Source organism: Amblyomma maculatum, chromosome 1 (assembly GCF_055883805.1).
Source record: "Amblyomma maculatum isolate TAMU_Amacu chromosome 1, ASM5588380v1, whole genome shotgun sequence".
In the NCBI taxonomy this organism is placed as follows: Eukaryota; Metazoa; Arthropoda; class Arachnida; order Ixodida; family Ixodidae; genus Amblyomma; species Amblyomma maculatum.
Genome location: NC_139344.1, coordinates 336,290,514 through 336,314,710, shown reverse-complemented (window position 1 = coordinate 336,314,710; position 24,197 = coordinate 336,290,514). Strand labels below are relative to the sequence as shown.

The following is a 24,197-nucleotide window of genomic DNA, read 5'->3' as shown; positions in this document are numbered from 1 at the left end:
CTGTACTTGCGTCACTCTGCACTGATATGCGCCTGCATTAGATGCATTGTTGCTTTGAAAGTAGTGACAGTGTTATAGCTAGAAGTGGATGACCCTGTACCAGCTCTCTCATCTATTTGCTCTATCCATAATGATCCAACATGGCTGCTTAGAGATTGCCAGTTGCGCTCGGATTTGAGCTGGACAGGGCAGTCTCCCTGGAGGGTGGGAGATATGCGTCAAGTTCTATGGTGTGTTCGGGCACTCCCAGACAGTGTGCTATGTTTTGATCATTGCACTGGGGACATACAGTATGTTCAGGATATTGTGTGGGATAGAAAAGGTGCTTGTGAAAATGGTTAGGGTATGTATAAGTCGAGCTGGTGCTAGGGGATTGGAAGTGCTTTTCGTGTTTTGTAGTGCTAATGTTGTACACTTCTGCATCTCAGCAGCGTAATAATGAACCAACTGAGGCATCAGCTGCTGTAAAAAATGTTTGCTCGCTGAGTGTGCAGTTTCACTGTTAACATTGCAGTGGATAAGACTGCAGTATGGCATGCACGAACTAGCTTCTGTTGTGTGAACTGTGCAGCATCTGAAGCAACATTTAGTCTTTCTAAGAATAATTTTCTTTGGTCAGCTATTACATTTCCGGGCATTATTAGAAACATTTTATAAGTAAGACGCGAGAAAGCCCAACAAAAGCTTTCGTTCTTTTCCCTAGAGCAGGGCGGAATTCTCGAGAACCGCCACGCTGTGGTGATGAAGTTAGTGCCCAAGTATGTGGGATCGAATCACGGCTGCAGCGGCCGCTTTTCGATGGAGGCAAAAAGCAAGACTCCCGTGTGCTGTGCGATGTCAATGCACGTTAAAAAACCCCAGGTGGTCGAAATTTCCGGAGCCCTCCACTACGGCGTCTCGCATAGCCTGAGTCGCTTAGGGACGTTAAACTGGTTAAACGGTTAAACCCCACAAACCGTTTGTTCGACAGCAGTGCGCCACTAGGACAATATTCTAGAGCAGACAAAGCAAACGAATCCGACATCTTGAACCGCGCTACAATTTAGAACGTTTTTCAAAGCTTTCTTCCTGTAAAAAATTAGCAGCGAGCTACCATGTCTGTAACGTTACTGCTGCTGTCATGTATCATCATCATCAATCCTAACTCGCGTTCTCGCTCATTTGTACACTCATTTGGCTCGCTTGCGCCATTTTGTAAGCCTTAAGAAATGTGCTAGTCCTTAACTACATTCTTTCTTTGCCACATTTAGTCACAGCTGAAAGAAATGTTGTATTTGTGCACCGAAACGTGTATCGCAGAATCGTAATATACTGGCTGTTTGTGAAAATCATCTTTCGGATCGTCAACTGTCGTTGCTCCGGTGGTGTAGGAGCACCGCAGTGCAACGAAACTGACCGCAGTCGATCACTCGAGGTAAATTTCTTTCCGTTACCACTCGAACCGCGAGCAGGACGTTCCGGTGTCGTCCATGGACAGCGTATGAATCAAGTTAGCGAAGCCTTCAGTGGCGCTGTGCAACAATAAAGTATTTCAGTTTGAACGCGCTACCGATGTTGGCGTGGCATTCATGAACGCTTTTGAAAGCACCGACGGGACCTGTGCAAGAATGCTGAAGATCATATAATTGCGCTTGACGTAAAACGCTCATAAAGCAATTTTCAATGCTTTTAAGTTACGAATGCCCTTGGGTGTTCCGTGTTGGTGTTACGCGCGGCCTCTAGAGCTCGTAATCGAATCAGATCGAACCAGGTCCTGCAAATCTTCAGATGCGTCTGCTTGAGTCAAGTCATTTGATTGCTATGTGGCGTCGTGAACCTGCGCATCGTTAACACCGCATGAACTTTTTCGCGCTGCTTGTGATGCATGCTTCAATTCACTTCTTTCTTAGCAGCCGTGAAAGAGACTGCAAGTTGCCTGTTTTTTCTTCAGTGTAAAAAATCGCTGTAAATAGAAATGTGGTCCGGACCCGCTGGACCGTGGAATCAGTGGCCGATTCATGCCTCCATGTATCAAAACGTGCCTCATGAACAAGGTGAGAACCTTTAATATGTGCGTTGACATTGTTTTAGTGTATTGAATGTGTTCTTATGTCGAGCATTCGATTAATCATAATGAAAGTATGAATGTTGTTGCCGCAGCTCATGCATGACCTTATGTAGTGCCAAAAAGGAATCTGGGAGGGATCTTGGTAAGAAAGGTTTGATCTGTGTTCATTAAAACAGCCTTTTGGCTGGAAACAAGAAGATATAGTCTAAGCAATATCTGGACTGCGTGTTACGAGCAAGTTTATTGCGTAGTTTTGTTGTGTTTACTAGTAGAGTTGAATTTACTACCACAAACACGATTTTGCACTTAATCATGTACTGAACACAGAACATTAGTGAAGGCTTCAAAAGCCTATATATATGCACACTTGTAGTATTTGCTTGTAGAACTTCCAGGCAGTTCGTCATATTTTAGCTGTCCCAGCAATTTTTAACTTTGTATATTTTGAGCAACTGCTGCTTGCAGCAGCACTTTGAGCCTGATGTAGTTTAGTTTAGGCTCTCGTCTAGAAAGTAATGAAGTGTGCTTTTTAGGTGCAGCTGTTTTTCTAGCGTTGTATTACTGTGTGGATTTTTAAGCACTATTGAGGAATATATTATCATTTTACAGCAGTATTTAATGGAGCACAGGACCTTTTGTCATAAACATGATCACAATTGCATGCAGAAACTTTTCATTGTGTCTTTCTTACCACTCCTCGGTGGCTTATCATGATAAGTAAAGCCCTTCATTTCGAGTTTTCCCAATTATTGCACACAAAACAGAAAAAATCTGGTTAATCCTGATTAGCTGAAGACTGCAGTATGAAAATTAGTGGTATTTTGCCCTTATTTCCACTTAACTGATTGTTTTAAACCTCTTTTAGTGTGTGTTATTCACGATGTGGCTCAATTTGAGGATAAGTTTTAAAGGTAAATTTCAGAAGTGAGAAGCCAAAAAAAACCCTCCAAAAAACGTGGCTTCTGACCACAACTCTCTTTGGCGTCATCGCATCTAGCACCACTCACGCCAACAACACCCTGCTCCCATGCTCTTGCGCATTTAGAATAGTCTCCGATGATCAATATTTTAGCAGTGTACAAAGACGGGAAGGTCTTGTGTGGAGAATTGCCGTGCATAAAACGATGTAGTACATAAGTAATTGTAATAAATTTAAAAAAAAAAAAAAAAAATATATATATATATATATATATATATATATATATATATATATATATATATATATATATATATATATATCTGATTTGCTAAACTGTAATATTTAGTGAAACGTGTCACATGCATCTATTGCTTTCAAAGTAGTGACGTAAGATGAGATGATTTTATATTGCATGCAAAAACTAGCCGTTATTATATTCTAAATTTATGCCCCCTTCATTGTTTTATTTTAGAGAAGGTATTATGGTAATTTATCCACACAGTCTTCCATTTATCTGTACTAGATGCGATGGTCTGACAGAAAGCAAGGAGGCAGAACTTGCGATGCTTTCTTTCTCTGTCTTAAAGAGAAAGTTGTCAATGTGCCTGTTTTAATTGTTGATTCTGAGAAGGAAAAGAAAGCGTGAGCTGTTGCATGCGAAAAGAATTGTTTGATGATCGTCATAACAGACTAATAGAGCAACCAAGCGCCCTGAATGGCCATAAAGCTAACAAAAGTTGCTGCACGGAGTGGCTCCACTTTCTGAGCAGGTTTTAGTTCAGTGGGTCTTCCTAAATAGCGTCACCTGATGTTTACCTCTCCTATTCTCCAATTTGCACATTAAATAAAACTCAAAAAATGAAGGGTGATATCTATTAATTGTTGGATTCTCCAGCTCACACATATAAACCTTTTGATTCTGAAGTCTAACTTGTTTATTATCGTACTTTTATCTTCCTAGAATTTTCTTTTTACTTTGCTACCTGACCAAGCTGTTTCGACCCCCTTTCTTAGTGGACTGGGCTCAACTTGCCAAGCAATGGATCCAAATGCAGCAGGCACCCTCCGGCTCCGAGCCAGCAATTTCGGCACCACACATGGCCCCTCCCATGGCTCCCAGAATGCCTGCACCCTCGTTACATCCACCACAGGCAGCACCCCTTGCTGTGCCTTCGACTGTGGCACACAAACCTATGCCACCACCAATCGGTATGCTCTAGTGACCATATGCTAGCCCTCATAGTGAACATGTTTAACGAAGAATTCTGAATGAGGGCTAAAAGGTGGGCCAGAAGTATGCAGCACCTGAAGACTGAATACTAGCATGGTTAAAGGGTGCTTTAATGCATACATTTAGCTAACAATGGCATGCAGAACATTTGAGTGTGTGTGCCCGAGTTGTTCATTGTTGGCAGTCTTCTTTGGCAAAGATATGAGATTCAGCATAGGGTAGCAGCACAGATTATTACAGTGTTTTACTGGGTTAATCATATTCGCCTAGTTCTGCTGGCTTTGTTTAACCTACACCAGCTACACCGGTGCAGCAAAATTCCATTACAGGTATAAGAGATTTCCTACACTGGTGTAGCTGGTGTAGGTTAAACAAATGGCCCTATTGTCTCTTCCACATGCTTCCAAACTTACTAGCGTAAGGACATTCGGAGCCAAAAGCTTTGCTTCTTTAGTCGGCATCCCCGATGAAGGCCAACTTGGGCGACCTGATTTGAGCCAGAGGTTCTGACTCAAGACTGTGATGCACTGCACACTCCCCCTCAGCCATGAATCCACTGAGTCATTCATGTGCAACTGCAGCTGTTTTTGGGCAGCTTAGTGCCTTTTGCTGTAAGTGTCCCGTAAAGTAGCACAATTGTAGTGTCATATGGGGCATCATTGTTGTTATAATCATTTCACAAACTAAGTAGCACTGATTGCTTGTCTTACCTTGAGGGTTTAAGCATATGGTAGGAAATAGGTTTCAGAGAAAATTACAGGATGGGGGAACACTTGAGCTTTTCTTTTAAGGGTATGACATGACAGTGTTGAAGGCTGATCTGTGGCTCTCCTTGTGGATTCTCTTGCGAGTACAATTACTTTGTACTCAATTAATCAGGAGTCCCTTAATTTTTATCTGTTTTCTCTCACAGGCTCTTTGGCATTCAGTTGTAAGCTACCACGTTAAGTGCAAGAGCACCTCACAGATATAAGCCCTGCTTTAACCGAGCCCAGAAAATGGGCCCGTGTGGTCTAGGAATAGTGCATCCGACTCGGGATACAAGGATCTGAATAGGTTGAGTTAACCGAAACTGTCTCCTTCCAGCACGGTGTTGTGTGATCTTGTAATACAGCCCACCACCTAATCAGTGTTCACCCGTGTCACCTGGTAACTGCTGCTTGCTGTGGTTGCTCGTGATTTTTTTTGCTTGCAACGCTGACAGCGCCGAATTTTCTGAAGAATGCGGCTTAAATGCTATCATGATAAAAGGAGCATTTGTATGCTTGCATCAGATTGATGAAGAGGATTCAGAATAAAGAATGGGAAGGTGCAGTAGGTACAAGGATCATATATGAGCTTTAAAAGTAAAGGCAAAACCTTAATGCAAATATACACAGGTAGCAGGTGCGTTTTGTGAGCACAAAATGCTATGTGGCTAAAAACGTTCATCATTCTAGAGTGCTTGCATGTTGCACAAGTAAATGGTGAAACGAAGTAGTCCAAAGCTGCACTCATGCACAAGTGCAGTCTCTCAAAACAAAAACATAGAAGGCTGGGAACTTTTTCTCGTGTGTAGCCAAAGGACACATGCTTCCTAGCACTTGTTGCTGCCTTTACAATGCTATTTTTTGCCACAAGTTGTTTGCACAATTTTGAATTCATGCTCTGAAGTGTGTCATAAGCAGATGCACTTGAGAGAGCATGTCTGTTGATCCATTTAACTGTCAGTCTTACAACACGGCAAAGTCTCCACACTGTGCAATCAGTGGTGCAGTTTTGTGCGCCTCCTCATGGCTGCATCTCACAATGTGTTTTTGCCATTTTGCCTTTGCTGCTGCTCAGGAGGCATGCCACCATCTGGACCACCTGCACCAGGGGGTGGCTACTGGACAGGACCACCATCGTCCTCTTGGGTGGTTGGGGAAGGAAAACCCTGGCACTCCTCAATGGGGCCTCCACCCCAAGGAGTTCCCCCGGGGGGAATGGGTCCTCCTCCACACGCGGCCGGTCCCATGCCCCCGATGGGCGTCTCAGAAAAGGAGACCTTCGACTACGGCCACGTCTCCTCAGCCCAGCCGCTTGCCTCCCAGAGCTACGACTACAACCATGGCGGCGGAGCTGAACAGTACGCCCAGTACGCACCCCCACCGCCACTCATGGACGTAGGTGCTGCTCAGACATTGATCCATCCGAGTGAGGCAGGCATCCCATGGCTTTTGTGTATGAACAGGGAGGATCTTGGTTAGCATCCGCTGTATTTGTTTTAGGAGGAGTGCCCCTGGCACTGCAGGAAGGGTCCGGTGCTTTGCCAGCACCTGTCTTTTGCCCATGTAGTGCATTTAATTGATGCATTGAGTGAAGTCTGCAAGGAGGAGAAAAACACTGATGTGCAGGCAGGAGCATTGCTGTGCCACATACATAAGAGCAGTGTCACGGGCACCATGAAATTGTGAGCTGCAGTCTGCTTACTCTTGCTGACATGGACTCTCGCCGGTGGTGTGTGAGGCAGCCTTGACACTCATGTATGAAGTGCGCGGTAATTGCTAGGCAGACATAGGAGGGATGGGCCTATGTAGAAGCATTTTCGTGCATTGCTGTGTTAACATCCATACCTTTAAAAAAGCGCAACACTTAAGTTTTGAGGGTCAGATTTTAAGGTTCTACAGTCAGCTTATATTCACAGGCACAGGGAGCTGAGCAGGTGTTGAGGGATTGCACTGCTGTTCTTTTACAGAGCTACCCAAATGCGGGGGACCCTTACCACCAGTACTGGGGCATGGGACCGAACTCGTGCCCGCCGCCGTTCTTGAGGAAAGAGAGGTGTGATGAGAGGGAGGAGGCCCAAGTCCCCTTCTTTGAGGAAGAGGTGCATCAGATAGGTGAGAGCTTTTGTTGCAGGTCCTTTTGAGCCCCAGCACTTTGCAGTGTTGTGTGCTCAGCCAGTGTTTTATTTAAAAGTTCATTACAGAGCTCTGCCTTGATCTATGTTGTGACTCTAGTTGAAAAGTATCCTTTGCAAGTAGAGAAACTTGGCACGTAATGTGTGAGCTCTCATGTTCATTCCTGCTTTAGATGCTGCCAAGCGCAAGACTTTGCCTGGCTGGATTCGGGAAGGCCTGGAGAAAATGGAGAGAGAAAAGATGCGCAAACTGGAGCGCGAGAGGGCAGAAGCAGAGAGACATGCCAGGCTCAATAAGAGCGCCGAAGACGATGACCCGTCAAATACCAAGTCTAAGTTTGTAAGTTTTTGTAGTGTGCTGCTTTGTTTTCCAATTTTGTGCGCTTAGCTTTTACACCAGAAGCAACAAAATTTTATGCTGTGCAAAAGCTAGAATGGTGTATACTGACGCGAGCAGCACATTTCCTTGTGGCAGTGGTGCTACGAGGCTCGGGGACAGGTAGAATACGTGTTATAGTAGTTGTGCACTATTTGCCCAGAAGCACTAGACCTGTGTGTTTCGCATCAAATTCACAGTGAAGGTGCTTTGGATGTAGGCACAGTTAACCATAATGTGTGTAACCTTGTTTCCAATTGCCATCAGACAGTGACCTTACTTTGAAATGAACATATAAGGGATTTTCTCAATGCTTTCGACAGCAATACGCACGGAAAAGCAGGCCAAGCGAAGGCCGTCCTACAGTGATGGTTGAGAGTCCCACGCACAAAGCACCGCTGCAAACCAATGACAAAACCAGCACAAGAACATGATCTTAATTTGAGATCTCTTGACATTGACCAGTGAAGTGATACAGTGACCAAGTAGCTGCTGGCAACCTCTTATTTCGGATGTTTAACATATGCTGATCATTAGGCGCACGTGATATCATCTATACTTTTGAGGATTCGCCGGGCTGTGCTGATTCGTTAATAAAATGCATGTCTCTGCATAAAACAGGGATGCATAATCAGGACTGTGCTGTAGTTGGAAAAACTTGGCTCAAAAATGCCAGTCCCACGCAAAATCTGCACTCTGTCAGAACTGTGAAAAAAAAAAAAAAAGTGCAGCCATTGCACGTATGTGCAGTATTCTCTTTCATTTCCCGAGAGACTGCTGGGCAAGAACTGTTCCCGATTTCTCCACTATGCTCACAATTCAGGAACTGAAATAGTTTTTTAAAATGCATAGCTTGAGCTGGCCACTAAAGCAGTATAGACACCAAATTTCTAGTTTCATGGTTTATTTTTGACAGTGATGCATAAGGCATTACTGTACATGGAAGTGGGATCGCCACCTGCTAGCTGCCTATGACTGTTAATTTATAATAGAGTTTCTTTTCTCACCTGTGTAGGTTTTAATCGCCAAGTGAAGGCTATGATGTTAAAGATAAATGCGATTAATCCTTTATGATTTAAATTCACTGCAATGCTTAAGCCAGCCTGCCTCAAGAACAGGAATTACGAGTGAAGAATCAGTGATTATATTAGTTTTTCATCCCAGACTTGGCCTTGACATGATAGCCATCGCTTGGCCATTGAAGCTAAAGCAGATGAACAAAAAAATCAGCGAATCGATGATAAATTCTTTAGAAAAAATCAGTTAGCTGCTGTATGTGAAGACCACGTGGTGGTCTGTGTACAGTGTTGTCTTAAATACCATTAACAAAAATAAAAATGCAACTAAAATTTGATGCTTATGCTCCTTTAAAAGGTTTCGCATGTCTGAAAAAAACAAACAAAAGAAAAACGTTTTCATATGCAAAGAGCTTGAAATTGTTCTTTATATTTCATGTGAGAAACATGCTCACCTTTTTACTGTTTCTATTTTTAAAGGATTCAGACTCTGATGAGGACAAAGGGGATGTGGTTGACATGTTTAGTGAAGGTGGCCGTGCAAGGCTGTCGCCCAAGAGAAATGGCGCCCCTGCCGCCCGCGAGCCCTCCCCTGATGAAGCGGCGGAGCCTGTACGGGTGAAGGAGGAGGATTTCAAATTTCAAACACCCGAAGAACGACATCAAGAGCTGGTACGCTCGACCAAAAAATGCCTAATGTGCAGTGGTAACTAACGGTTCATCCAAACCTGAATTGTTTCACTTTTACAGAGGCAGCTGTTAGGGGCACATTTTTCCATCTCTCTGGTGTCTTAGCGTAATATGTGAAGGAGGAATCAGCAGAGTGGTATGGCACGACTTGCCGCGCTACAGACTTGTGAGGTCAAATGATGTGCACAGTGGCTTGAACTAGGGCGTGTACTGTTTGCATCTCCGCAAGGCGAACAGTGCACTCTCAGCACCACAGATTTATAGTTTCACATAGCTGTACTGTAAAGTTCTGTAAAGCCTGATGAAGTTCTGGTGGTGGTTGGACCATTTTTGCATCATTGCATCAGGCAAACATTGCTTACAGTGGTCTTTGTGTGCCACCTTTTACCTTGGCTGGAAGTGCAATTTTTATGTCTGTGTGAGAACTATGAGCTGCAGCTGGTGGTAACCCTGTGGCATTTGTTTAGGCCTAGTGCGTGCCAAATTTGTGTCTGCAGATGTGGCCATTTCTGCATGTTCAAAACTTAGTCTGGACGCTGTCTTTGCTGAGCAATGGCTGTCATCTGGCATTTGTTTAGCGCTGGCTGCATGTGGACTTGTAGCAAGCAGCGAGTTTTCATAAGTAGTAAATATTCTATCCCTTTCATGATTAGTCATAGCAAAAGGCAATTTTATGCGAAGCATATTGCTAGAGGTAAACCACAGCCCTTCGTGACGGTTACACGCCGTGCAAAGAATGTGGAATGCTACGTCACACCACGTGATACGCTGACATCACGACAGAGGAGAGACGGGGGACCGGCTCGCGCCGTTGGCTGCGGTTGCAAGCCATGCGGACCACGTGGTATGGTGACGTCACACCACGTGATACGCTTACGTCACGACAGAGGAAAGACGGGGACCGGCTCGTGCCGTCGGCTGCGGTTGCACGCTGTGCGGACCACGTGGTATAGCGCAGGTTTATATATAAAGGGGAGACTATTGCGCTCACCTCCAGTAGACCCTCACAAAAGGTGGCGATGCCTCCAGGGAGTGCAGCCGAGCGGTGGAATGAAAAGCGAAGGCTGCGGCGTGCTGCAGAGAGCCCAGAAGAGCGGGAAGAATGTTTAGCCAAGGAGCGTGCTCGGCATGCGGCTTGGCGACAACGATGCTCCACTGATACGAGTAACGTAAAAGCATGTGTAACCAAGGAAAGAAAAGTTTAGCCAAGTGTAACCATGGAAAGCCGAGTTTAGCAATCAATATGCTTCGCATCTGACCAGGCTTAACCAAGCTAAGCCTCAGCCATTTTTTTGGCCATGTAAAAGATAGAAAAACTTGGAAAGTTCAGCACGGGAGCGGTGCAAGAGAAAGTGCCTAGTGAGATGCGGCTGATAGTGCGACGGATGGCAAAAGCAAAGGGCCGCATGGTGTAGCCTCCAGTCTTGCAAGTGCATAGGTACAGCGAAGTAGGCACGCATGTTTTTTCAACTTTTAATGCTTAACTTGGCATTGAAGGAGCCGGTTACGCGCATTTTCAGTGTAATATGTGATTGCGTAGCTTCCCTGCTTGTTTCTGATGACTTTAAACCCGCGGGCATGTTCTGTGGCGAAACAGCCACGTATGATCACATACTATGGCAATGTAAGGAAGAACCTCCACCGGAGGATTTAGTACAAATTCCTTCTCTTGAGCGATGGGTGGCCATTCTGGTCAGCTCGGACCCGGGCATTCAAGCCTTGGCCACCGAGTGGGCCGCTAAGGTGGCCTCCAGCCATGGATTGGAGGCCATTTAGAGCGGACCGTCTGCATCTGCACCCTTCATAAAAAAAAATTTGAGGGGCCCCATATTTCAAGAAGACACATAGCGTTCACAACCAATCATCCTGCCACCGATATTTTTGACCACAAGTTTGTTCCCTAATCAGGCAAGCATTGCTCACGATGGCCTTTTTGTGCCAGCTTTCACTTTGGCTTAAAGTGGAATTTGGCTCGCTGACTTTTTGCATTTTTCATATAAATCTAGCATTTTAGAATGCATGTCCAATATTAGATGGTCTGACTTTGCTCAGCTTGGTCCAAAAATTGCCCACTTTCACAGTGGGCTATGTACTGAGTACCACAACCTTCTCTCTTTACAGATGCTGAAAGTTCGGAGAATGCTTACGGAACTGTTGCTCGAAGTAACCAATGAAGAGATTCATTCTCTAGCCCAGGAAGTTTTCCAGAAAGCAGTTCAGAAAGGTAGCCTTGTTACGACATCATTGTTATATGTAGTCATTATATTTCAATATGGCAGTCTTCGGTCTTGTCATTACGGAAGCTGTTTTGTGCACAATAAATGCATAGATGTTGGCATGCTTGATTCTGGGCTTGGGAATGTGGTGCAGTATCATTTGAACTCCAGTGGATTTGTAATTTATGCAAATTATGTGGAGTTTGAATGGCAGGATGCCCTCAGAATGTGAGGGTTACCACTTCCCTGCGTAGATTGACGCGCAGTCACTGCTGTGAAGATGCTAGCGTGGGCCCTGTCGCACATTCGTTGTGCAGCATTCCAAAGAAGTAATTTTATATTGCATTGCGATGGCCACATATATTTTAGAGATGCAGAAAGAGATTTTAGGGTAATAGCACAGTCCTATCAACCCGCCTTCTCTGTTCCACAGATGTGTCTGTGCATCTCGTTAAGTCTCACAGCCTATTCTCAGCTGATTCGAGCTGAAGGGTGTAAACAGTCCTGCTTAACTTTTTTTGATATCGCAGCTCGGAAGGAGACTTGGCATTGAAGATAGCTCTCCGCTATCATTGTGGCACTGGCAGAAGACTCGATCTGAGCACCATAAATTCTGCCACATTATTTGCTGATAGAGCTTACTTCGAATTGCCAGCATAGGTTATCCGTGTAGATATTACCCTGCACATGGTAGCAGAGCTGCTAAGAGCTTTTCAACAGAGATGGAGGATAGGGACCAGCAGATGATTTTCTGCAATACTTTCTGCAGTTTCTCTCTTCCTTAAGAGTTTAGCATTTCCCTCCCGATTAGAAATTGAGAACTGTAATTCTCATTTATTGCATTGCACAGATCATTACAGAGTTCCTGACGAACTGTTTACGGAAATTCGAGCTATCAACAAAGAGTTCCTACCACTAGGCTGGTTTTGCTATTTTTAATGCTGCATGTGCTAGGAGTGCATCTGTTTCTCATTAGTAATGTTCCACTCGAAGGCTTTGAACGGTGCTTGGCTGCCGTGTCTCATAACCAGAGAGCATTGCATTTTCCTCCCGGCCAAAGGCATAGTTTGTCAAGCTGGACTTGCCTTCATAAGAATTTCAATTACCTGTCTGTACTTTTTTTTTAGGTGTATAAAGAGATTCGGATTTTTATAAAGTAGGCAGTAAGGTTATCACTAGCAGCTTGCCGGTATCGCTCAAGAGGAAAATATGCAACAGTTGCATATTACGTGTAAAATATTACTAACCCTTTCTTTTCAGCAACGCAACGGAAAATAAAACTGCGCCTGCGTTTTTCAAACACATCTTTGTACGCATGAAATGCCACCACGCTTGCAGACGTATCTCAAGCAGGCAGGTAGCAGACGACCCACTTGAGCCACATCTGCAACCTCCTTGCTTCAGACGCGTCAGTAGTCGCGGTGGTGTGTTTAAAAACGCAAACACAATTTTATTATCCGTTGCATTGCTAAAAGAAGAGGGCTAGTAGTATTTTAAAATTTCCGCCTGTGTATTAGCTCAGTGGCCTCACCCATCTACCGCAGCAGGGGAGAGGTGCGCTGCGGTTGCTTTGCGATCAACTCACGCCTGACCGCCGATTGTTTGGGCCCACTTCGCAGCGCGGTGCGCCAGCACAGTTTTCCAACTGCCTTTATCTAAGAACGAAAGAGATAGGAAGCGTGCAGAGTGGGTCTGAGAAATAACTCGCATTAAGGACATTCTAGTGGAAATCAAGAAGAAGAAATTATCATGGGCAGGGCATATAGTGTGAAGAGAGGATAACCAATAGTCGAAAAGGGTAACAAATTCAATGCCAAGGGAAGGAAAGCGTAGCAGGGCGCGGCAGAAAGGCAGGCGGATCATGTTAAGGAGTTTGCGGGGTTCACGTGTATGCAGCTAGCACGACACTGAGTTAATTGGAGAAATATGGGAGAGGCCTTTGCGCTGCAATGGGTATAGTCTGGCTGATGATAATCATGGGACACTGAGGGATGTGTGAATGAAAGAGCAGCTGCTCCCAAGACCGTGCCATCTGCAGTTGCCTGAACCAAGTGGCCCCTGCAGTTGGAGGGGAGGTGGAGAGAGGAGTGGCCACTGTAGTGCTGTGGTTTCACTGCACAGGGAAGTGTGTGAAATCTGGGAGTTACTTCTAACAGTATTATTATAGCAGAAGAATCAGTGGACTTTCTTGTGACGTGTGTCTCGAGCAGTATGCGGACAGGACCAGCCAAACGTAACTCGAATGCTCAGGCTTCGACTCTCATTAGTCCTGTGGAGCATTGGCTTCTGAGTCCAGGATCATGCTGCACAGTCTGTTTGCGGCGGCTGGCTATATGTGGCAGGTCCCCTGTTGTCACTCTAGTGAGCGGCTGACTATACATAGCAGGTCCCTTGTTGCCACTCTAGTATGTGGCTGATTATACATAGCATGTCACCTGTTTCCACTCTAGTATGTGGCTGACTATACATGACAGGTCCCCTATTGCCACTCTAGTATGGTCTTGGACCCAGCAAGCAGCCTGTGCTCTGTGGTGTTTATATCAGTTGAAGTTGTGCTCTAGCATTCATGCTATGTTTGCTGATGGTGGTGGGAAAGAAAATCGATTTGAGCACTTTTGATGGTTAGCGAAGGGTGGAGGTAAAGTTGAGAAAGGCCGCATGTCTTGGTTTTGTAATACTTTTTAATTTTTGTGTTTTGATGTAGCAATGGATAGTTTACATGTAATGCTGGAATAATAGTGGTATACAATTAGCGTAGTACAGGAGCTCGATTGGAACTTGCAATTTTCTGCTGTCTGAAGGAAATTGCTGGACAGGTGAAGTCCAATTTCACCAGCAGATTTATATGTATGGAACCCGTGCTTCTTTTGAGTCTGTGAACCAGAGACCTGATGTGCCCCTGTGCGTAGGTTGTGTTCTCTGTGTAGTGCACTAAAATGGTTCCCTCTGCTGATTTGCTGCAAAAGCTCCCGCCCGCCAGCTCAGATCCTCCTCAGCTTTGGCAAATATTACCGGTGGATTGGGTAAGTCCTTTCTCAGCTATTCTTTGAACTGTGCACTTAAGGAAGCAATGGCCTGTTCACAAGGTCAGCACAAATGATGCCTGATTTAATGGCACCTTGTTATAGCAGCTTTATCTGGAGTATGGGCCGCAAAGGCTTACTCTGGAGCTGCAAGTGCTGTTTTTTTTTTCTTTCAAATTGTGCAAACACGACAAACAAATGCTTCACACTGTATCCTTGCTGTAGAAATAAAACAAACCTAGGAGTCTTGTACAGTTATTCGGTAATTTTGAATACTTGAATGACTAGTAAAACGTCCGGCATTCAGTTCGACCCGAATGTTCAATGCTCAAAATTTTAGTTCATCATGAGTGTATAATGTGCTGAGAACACTTGCATCTAATAGCAGTAATATTTAGGGGCTGTACTACTAATTGTGTGTCATTTAACATGTAAACATTGCATGTAGTATGTGAACTGTTATGTTAAAAATGTTTGGCTTAGTGTCTTGAAGTTGCACTTATTACTTTTTACATTATGGCCTTGTTAAAGAATAGTGAGGGGTTTTAAAATTTCTGCACTGCCAGTCATGCAAGGATACTTTATGTACAAAAAAAAAACAGTGTTCGAATTATTGGCTGCAAAAATATTTGAAGGAAGTTACTGTTAAGTTCACTCAGAACAGAAGAAAAGAAACTCACTTTCACGCATTTCTGAAAACAAGGCTTGGAATTTATAGTGGCAGTCTTGTCACATAAGCATTAAGATGAGCCTGACTTATGAATCATTAGCGGTTTTTGGTTTGACATGGCTCAGTTGGAGATGTACATCTAATCCACTGACTCTGGTGACTCTGACTTGAACTCTGCAAAAAAGTTTGATTGCCATGTTTACTTGTGTTGTATTACAAAAACTGTGCAACATAAGACATCTCTGACTTTATCTCAGATCTCGGTAACTTTTACCATCTTTGTTCTGCAGTTTTAATTGGTGAAAAAAATAGTATGGTGAGCTCTGGGAAATCATTTGTGCTAACCTTGTTTTCTGTACGTGTATGGTCACCGTGCTTCGGACGCGAGACCTGTACAAGTTTGAACATAGTGAACTGAGTTCGCTGTCTTGTTTTAAATGAAATGCTCTTACCCCTTGCTCAGCATAAATGAAAAAAAAAAAAAAAAAAAAAAAGCCATACATGCTGTTTATTTTATGCTAGGTAGGCAGCGTTAAATTGCGTTGGAAGGATTGCAGCATTAATATGTGTATACTTGCACCTTGTATTGTGGTGATATTTAGGTTGCGGTTTAATCCCTAAAATCACAACTGTGGCACACCATCACTTTATGTTGAAATTTGGAAATTATTTAAATTTTGTGCATAGCAAGTTCTAGCTTTTTCTTTTTTTTTCTGGAACTGGCATTGAGTCTCAGATGGCCATGTTCTGTTATTGCTCTAAAATTACTGTAGTAGCTCACTTCTTGCGAAAACAGCTGTTGGTTACTATGAGCCAGGGTCTGCGGCATCCTGTATTACTCTGCTGATCTTCCAACAGGGGTGCAACAGCTGTGCCAATTGAGCCATTTTGATACAACAGCATGTTTCTATGCCAAGCTCTACCTTTAGCGTGAAGTGTGTTAAATGCTGCGCCATGCTGCACCCAAATGCCTCGACTAGCCAAAAAAAGTTTGCAGTCGTGCAGTATATTTGGCGAAAAATAAGAGCTACGTTGGGTGCATGCATTTCGCCGGTGACCAATCCAGTCATGGAGACGCAACCCATAACACAACTCTGTGCCTAGATCTAAGCAGTGTAACGCAAGTAATGCAACAAAAAAAGAAAACCACGTGTGCGTTTTTCGACTCCGAGAGGCAGTAAAAGGGTGCATTTTTGTCGGCTTCGCCACAAGTGCATTTGATGCAGATTCTGACAGGTGCTGCAAACGACTGCTGTCCACTTGGGCTGGTATATCATCTGCTGCCAAAATCGTCAGTGTAATCGCTTGCAAGTCTTTCGTTGAATCGGCAGAGCAGGCACCTATTGTCTTATTTTTACTATTACTACAATCGTGTTTTAAGCGCCACATGCTTTTAATGTACATGTCGCATGTTTATGAGGATATTTGAAGTTGACGTTATCCTGTCGGACCGTTAATTCATGCACCGTGAGATTGTTTATGCTGTTTCATCGGTAGACTCAAGTTCCCGTCATCAGATAGTGTAGCAAGTGCAGCAGTTATAGTTTCTATTTGTGCAAATATAACATAAGGGGGCACAAAATAAATTTTGTTTTGGACACCGCCCTGTCAGGAAACGCGCAGCAGTCTCAGATTTTGAATTCCATAGCGCCGCGAGCCCAAGACTGCTGAAAATAACATTTACAGCTGCTGGAGCAGCAAAATACTATAATCTCTCATTTTTGCACGAAGTATATAACCTAATATCTACTGTCATCACACGCCTCCTCTTGGGCAAAATGTCGACTACATCAAAACCACTGAGTTATCACCTGCCCTTGGAAAACGTAAATCACAGGCCGAAGGCACGCTCGCCAGTCTTGTTTTCTTGGTGACAGTTTCTAGATTTCTTTTGGTTCACGTTCATATAGTCTGATATTCATATTTTTTTCATTTTCTCTTTTGCTGAAGGTAAGGTTTCTTCCTCGTTACACCTGTCCAAAATTTAAATTTGTGCATTGAAGTGCAAGTTTTTTTTCTGTGGCCTGCTCTAAATTTGGATTTTACTGCTCCAAACTTAAAATTTGCCTGCTCCAAAAGTTGCTCCAAATCCTACTTCAGCTGTTGCACCCCTGTTCCAACTAAATGAAACATTTCGACAAAGAACTGCTACCGAATACTCTCATTGTTGGAGCAAGCAGGTGTGATGCTTTGCTGCATGCATCACCACTGTTCAGAGTTTTTGTTTGTCTCCTGTTCATTGTTTGTGCAAGCAGTTGAGACAGTTGACCCGCAGAGCCTTTTGGGCATGGTTGTTTCTAGGTGGTCTGAGCGGCTATGGCAGTGACAGCGAGTCGAGCAGTGGCGGGGAGAGTGGAGATGACTCGGATGAGGAGCTGGAGCGCAGCATCCGCGACAAGCGGGCTGCGTTTGCCCAGTGGGAGCACCAGGTCACTGAGGAGCTGGATGAAGAAGACCGCCGCCACGAACGGCGGCTGCAGCAGCAGCAGCAACAGCAACAACAGCTGCAGGCAGCCCAGAAGGTAACGGAAGACGGGGGCGTGCGTAGCACCAACAGGCCTGGTAAGTGTACGGTTCATTGCCTCCTCGTGCTTGGTTGGGGGAGAGGTGGTGTGAAGATGCTGCTAACAAAGTCAGAGACAGAGAAAAGAAGCAGGGCACAGGGAAGTGAAACCAGGTGAAGAACCAGTTGCCATCGTGCAGCGTGGAGGGAGCACAGGAACGCAAAGATGAATCACGGTCAGCACAGAATGTATGGGATAGGGCACAGTCAAGGTTGCTTCCTGCAAGACTTAAATAACAGCGTCTTCAGGGCACAGCTTCATTTTTTGGGGAAAGAGGAAAAGAAATGAAGTATAAAAGGCCCTGTATGTAGACAAGCAGAGTGGTCACTGCTTAAAAAAATGTTTGCTCAGACTTTAGCCAGTTTTGTAGAGGTTGATTGTCTTCAAGTTGTAACGGGATTGTTGGCAAAGAAATTAATGTGGGGACCTCCTATGCCTACAGTAGGTGTTGCAGGCAGGGATGCAAGCTTGATCAAGCATGTGAAGCACCGGGCACGCATCACTTAGTGTAACATTTCGGAGTGTTATTTTTTTCTTTTGTGACCGCATCACATTGAACAATACACGAGGTATAAGGTTTTCATGCATAACTGAAGGCACAGTCGTCTTGTAATGCAGCTGATTCATGCTCTTTATGCATCATTTTTTATGCAGTCAGACTCTGCTACACTGAAGTCTTCTTCTTTTTTTTTTTTTTTTTGTTTTTTATTCGAGATGTTTCCTATTAAGCATAGTGAGAAAGGGAGGAGGAATGGGGGAGAAAGTTAGAAGTAGTAGTTTGGATTGGTCTCGCTTTAAAATTTATGAAAGTTCCCATTGATCAATTACTTAGGGTCTCACTTGGGATGGTCGCATTCAAGGTCTCACCACAAGCCTGCCTTCCGTAGGAAGCGTTGTCTCACAGAGGCTGAGCAAGTCCACAAGTGTTTTGCCTCACATATTCCCTTGAAGCACCACAATGGAGGCATTCATCAGTCGCAACCATTTGTCATGCCATCGATAACCACTTCAGCATCGACAGTAACTGATATTTCACTTCTCCCCTTATCTGAGTTGCAGAGTATAATCATTAGCAGATTGCCAGCTTCGAGCCTAACTGCAGAAGCAAATGCTGACCTCTGTTATGACAGTTTAGTACCAGCATGGTAGATTCGCATTTTCATCCGAGCGTTATTTAGTCTGGTGCATCCATGGGCAACTAGCTAACAACAGTGTAACAAAGCCGTCCGATGCCAGGTGCATGGAAGCAGTTGCCATGCGTTCTGCCGATACGCAGGACGGTGTGATTAAAGGGAAACGTAAGCACATGCGGAAAGTTATTATTCTTATTTCTCGGCTGAATTTACCCTTTTTGAACACTTGAACAGTATTCAGTGAGCCTTTAGATACCCTTTTTAGACACTTGAACAGTATTCAGTGAGTCTTTAGAAACCACTGATACTTGCGAGGCCGCCAGGCATAGGTTTTATTGGAGTGCACGGCAATGTCATGGTGCGGCTGCTAATGGTGGAATACGAAGTCTCACCTCGGCACTGGTACAATGAGGGCTGCCAAAGTTGACCAGTTTTATTTTAAAGTAATTATCATTTTTGCACTATCAGCTCCTATCTGTCATGTTTTTGGGATTATCTCATTACAACAATGTTTTAACAAAGTGTTTCGTTGGTCCAGTGAGTTTCGTTGTAGCAGAGTTTGACTGCACTACATGTACTGCACTATGATTGCACTAGCAACACGTGCTGAAGGGCACCCAGCTGTGATGACATCAGACATCTGCCACGTTTAATAGTTTAGGGACACAAGCATGTTCGTGCGACAAATACTGAGCGTTACAATGGGTGTATTGGGGTAGCCCATATTTTTGAGCATGCTGCTTGGCAAGTAGAGAGACTCGTGCAGCGTGACTGTTAAAAAACTATTTTGAGTGTCTGCATCGTTGTGTTTGTAGCCGAGAAGAGTTCACCGGGCACTTTAGACGACGAGTCTCCTAGACAAGCAAGCTATGAGGAACCAGGGTCGGCTGATGTCCAGGAAAGCCAAGAGGGCGCTGCTGATGCACCACAAGAAAGCTGGTCAAGTCCTCCAGCAGTGCTGGCTTCAGATGATAAGATAAATGATAAGAGTAGCAGCAGAAGTAGCAGCACTTCTCCCGAGAACAACTCTTCAGAGATTGATGATCGTCGCCATGAGGACAGCCCATTGAAGAGAGATAAGGAGAAAAGCTCAAGGCGTGAATCAACAAAGTCCACCTCAGAGAAGACTAGTTCAAGCAAGAAACGGAACAACAGAAGGAGCCGTAGCAGCTCACGCAGAAGAAAAAGCCGGAGCCGTTCGCGAGACAGGAAGGACAAACAGCGTTCCCGACACCATCGCAGCAGCAGCAGCTCCAGCCGCAGCCGTAGCACTAGCCGGAGGCGCAACAAACGCCGGAGTCGGTCTAGAGACAGAAAGGACAGGCGCAAGCGTCGCAGAAGTAGCAGCAGTAGCTACTCGAGGAGCCGGAGCCGAAGCCACGGGCGACGAAGGAGTCGCTCAAGGAGTGCCAAACGTACGCACCGGAGAAAAGACCGGAGTCGGAGCCGAAGTCGGAGGCGCCGACATAGTTCTGAAAGCGCAGGGTCGGGTAAGAGGTCCAGTCGCAAAAACAGAGACCGATGAGACACCCATCACAGGTGCAGTATGCCTTTTCCTCCATCTTGCTGCCCACACCTTAGTTGCTGTGAAACCCTGCTTTTACAGCTTATGCTCACTTTGTAACTAGTAGTAATGGGGGTGTGGAAGTCTGGAGGCAAGCTGGAAGCATCTCACACAACATTAGAAGAGCTAGGGTTTCTATTCATAACTGATGCATGTTGAGGGTGTGTGACAATGAGAAAGCCTGTTTGGTGCCTCTGTCAACTTAAACAGCCTATGCAAACAAGCGTATGCCTCTGCTAAAATGTCTGTGCCAAGCTTCGACATTTGTGCTTCAGAAATTTTCAAGAATTATTTCAAGCTGAGAAATATGCTGGCTTACCCAGCCTCACTTGTGCAGCGTGAAATACTAAAAGACTGCAGACAAGATGCTACATTGAATAAGGTTCAGCCCCATAGAGAACTTGATCTGTCTTGTGGAAGTACTGACTGTACAAAGGTAACTTGGCCACAAATGTATTACGGAGACTGTGTTCGAGTCCATATGAAAACGAAAGCTCCACGTAACATGGGCGTCTTTTCCATGACTGCACTGACAGGCTGTAGTTGAGGGGAGATGAGGGACTTAAAACTTTTTCTTTATTCTTCAACATATTTTGTAAACTTGGCGTGCAAGTGCAGAATGGAATGCTGATTTCAAATATGCATTTAGATTTCAAATATCGCATAAAAAAGCTACGTTATGGCCTAATAACATATATCCGTTTCTTACGAGCCATTATGATAATCCCTCATTTAAAAAAGACCTCTTTTATGAACATGCATACGTTTCAAGAGGTCTACTGCACATGCTAAAGCTAAGGAAATTCATAAAATGTCATTTTCTTGATAATAAATAAATACCATAGTTGGAAAGAAAAAATTATGTGGCAGTAATTAGCCAAATTTTTTTCTAATTGCTAATATATCACAATTAAAAAACAAAAGCTTTAGGATATGCGATAGACCTTTGGAAATGCATGCTTGTTCCTGAAAGAGGTCTTTTTCTAATGAACAATTACCACAGTGGCCCATAAGAAGCAACCTACTAATTAGGACGTCTATTTTGCAATATCTTCTCTTTGACACAAGATATTTGAAATCAGCATTTCATTCTGCACTTGCATGAGAAGTTTTGACAAGATAAATTGAAGAATAAAAATGGGGCTTTCAACACCCTCATACCCCCATACACCACAATAAATTGTGGCAAAACCCTTCACGCAGTACTGCTGTGCTTCTGCTTCCTGCTGCTACTTCATGCTTCATGCCACTCAGTACTTCGACCATTCACCCCTTTTTTTTTGCCTTGTTATCTCTCTGTACTCCTTCACCACCTTCTTTACAAGTTTATAGCCAGCTACAGTATTTTTCTTTCTCATGCACTGCACATTTTGCCTTATTATAGTTTAAAGTGTACAAAGGTCGAAATTCTGAGCTCGCACCCAGCCTGGCTCTGTGCTCTACTTCAGACAGAGGCCCAGTCCACCTGCTGTAATTGCAGTTGATTCGGCATACAAAAAGAATCAATTTCTAGATGGTTATTATTTATGACCTTTAAATTTTGAGCCCTCGAGTTCAAGCTGACAAATTTGTGCATTGTATAAGGCACTGTGCATACATAGAATTATCATGCTATTATGCAGAAACAACAAATTATCTGTTGCTAGAGGCTTGAGGCATGTATGGTACTCCTGCGTTATGGACCTGGCAACGCTGAAGTTTCTTTCGCCGCTCAAACCAGTGGCTGGATTGGCTGATATTTTCTTAGCAAGAAGAACAAGTTCTTGGTATGCTGCTTCTTTGTCTCCAAATTGCGCTGGCTGAAACTCTGAGCAAGGGGTTGATTCTGTGGCCAAGTACCTTGCAAGATTGTCTCTCATGTGTGCCCTTCACGGCACTGGCAAGGCAACTCGAAGACCACGAACGCTTTGACTAGGTGCTATGTCAAGGCAAGGAGCCGCTCTGGTGCTACTGAACGGGAGATAATTGGTCCACGGGAAAGAAAAGGCGCAGTATTTGTCACCCTTGTTCTGTGGACACCTGAACCACACTGTAAGGGAAGGGAGGAAGGTAGGAGTGAAAGCAGAAAGAAAGAAAGAAAGGGGTGCCATAGTAGAAAGCTCGGGAGTAATTTTGATCACCTGGAGATCTTCAACGTGCACTGACATCACAAGAGATGCAAAAACCAAAAACTCAGTAGGCCATAAACAGCCCTTCTGTTCAGTCATTAATGGCTAGGAGAGATCCGTTTACGGCAAAGGCGCGTGGAGGAGAGGGGTATAGATGTTGGGAGAGAACTCGGAGACATGCGTGGAAAGGACACAGGAAAACACTTCCTGCTGTGCATTCGAAACAACTAGTGCACCATCACTATATTTGCTCTAGTATAGTTCCTAAACCTTCCTTCACAAAGCTAACTCAAAACAAGAGGGGTAGGCATCGTTATTTTGTTTTTGAATGTTGGTGTGTTGCTCCGAGACTTCTTAGACCACTTTTTGTGTGCAGCAGCATCCGCATTCTATGGGAAGCACACCCTGATGGCCAAATGCTTTTTTGTGGTAACCATTTGTTAATGACGTTTACTAAGAATGATAGAGGATGTGCAATTATCTACCGAAGGCTAAATAGGACTGCGGTTGCCCTATACCCTACTGTGGTTTCTACTTTATGCGAGTTTACTACAATGGGATTCTACTGTATTTAAGGAACAAGGATGTCTGCAGGAACAGCAACCAGTGATCTGAAGAGAGGTTTTATTGCTTTTATTCCAATTTAGCCCACATATTGTAACAAGGGCCAGACTGGATTCCAGTAGTATGTTTCCATCTGGCATAGTTCACTGTTTTTTTTTATGCCAAAGCTTTTTATGTCAAAAGGGTTCTTGGTGAGGTCAACTTGCTTGGCACAAACACTGCCAGCAACATTTGTTAATTTGATCCTTGCGCATCTCCTGCTTTTACTTACGTGCTCGAAGTGCATAGGCTGCCATGCGATTCAGTATGTAGAACATTGCCATTTCCTACAACTTCACTGCTTCCTGCAAACGTGGTGTGAACGTCCACTGGTGATAAGTGCAGTGTGTGAAGTGAATCATGACTCAGTGCGACTCATCTAGACATGGGCTAAAGGTAGTGTGGGGTACATATGTTTTTATGCTGCCTTGGGAAAATGCTGCTTGGAGTCGGTCTTCCGGTGCGTAGCTGTAGCCATTGTTGCTCCGGGTATTGAGGAGTGTGCTCTGTGTTCCATTTTCAGGTGCAGAAACCAGCAGCATGCACCCCACCACCACATGGAGCCATCGTCTCACTCGAGTGATCAGCGTTATGAGCACTGGTCAAGTATAATTTGTTTTTGTGAATAGGCAGGGCATTGTGTACAGAGGCTGCAGTGTGCGGGACTGCAGCCACTTTGTTCTTTTCATCCTGATCTGTTGAATGCTCAGAGAGGAACTCGTGCCCACCACCAACCTCCCACCCTACTACCCTGCACTGTGTTAATGTGTAAATAGCGAGGCTTATTAAAGCCTCTCCCATCACACTCATCACTCAGCCAAGTTACCTCGCACCTTCCCTTTTACCCAACCCTGCTCTTTGCGCCAAATAAACTGCATTTGCCATTTTTGGTTTCGTGCTGTAGTCTTTGTTGTCAAGCTACTAAACAGTCCAGTTGTAATACTTTGCATATGTAGTAGCAAACATCATAAACACGGAGTGGACAACATGAACTGGTATGCAAGTTGGTAAGAGATTTTTCATAGTAGTTTGTAAAAAAAAAAAAAAAGAGAGAGAGAGAGAGAGAGAGAGTTGAAATTTTTTTGATTGCTCATTTCTGAAATTTTGATGCAGCCTTAAATTTGCACTTGTCTAATGTATGGGAAATAACACGGGG

The 24,197-nt window shown here is 44.3% G+C and overlaps 1 protein-coding gene across 3 annotated transcripts; it reads left to right on the top strand.

Moving 5' to 3' along the window:
• Positions 1-1,140: 1,140 nt before the first annotated feature.
• On the top strand, positions 1,141-23,933 carry LOC146207499 (uncharacterized). Of its 3 annotated transcripts, none has more exons than XM_084587956.1 (12): positions 1,141-1,414; positions 1,931-2,033; positions 3,981-4,175; positions 6,025-6,341; positions 6,914-7,058; positions 7,252-7,418; positions 8,951-9,142; positions 11,282-11,384; positions 14,343-14,399; positions 17,371-17,631; positions 19,582-20,305; positions 23,565-23,933. In XM_084587956.1, the coding sequence occupies exons 2-11, from the start codon at positions 1,955-1,957 to the stop codon at positions 20,289-20,291; spliced, it is 2,226 nt and encodes a 741-aa protein (XP_084444082.1). In that variant the 5' UTR covers positions 1,141-1,414; positions 1,931-1,954; the 3' UTR covers positions 20,292-20,305; positions 23,565-23,933. The 3 variants fall into 3 exon arrangements, with proteins under 3 accessions (XP_084444082.1, XP_084444091.1, XP_084444077.1); XM_084587951.1 differs by having other exon boundaries at positions 1,144-1,414; positions 6,022-6,341; XM_084587965.1 differs by lacking the exon at positions 1,931-2,033 and having other exon boundaries at positions 1,143-1,414; positions 6,022-6,341.
• Positions 23,934-24,197: the final 264 nt, after the last annotated feature.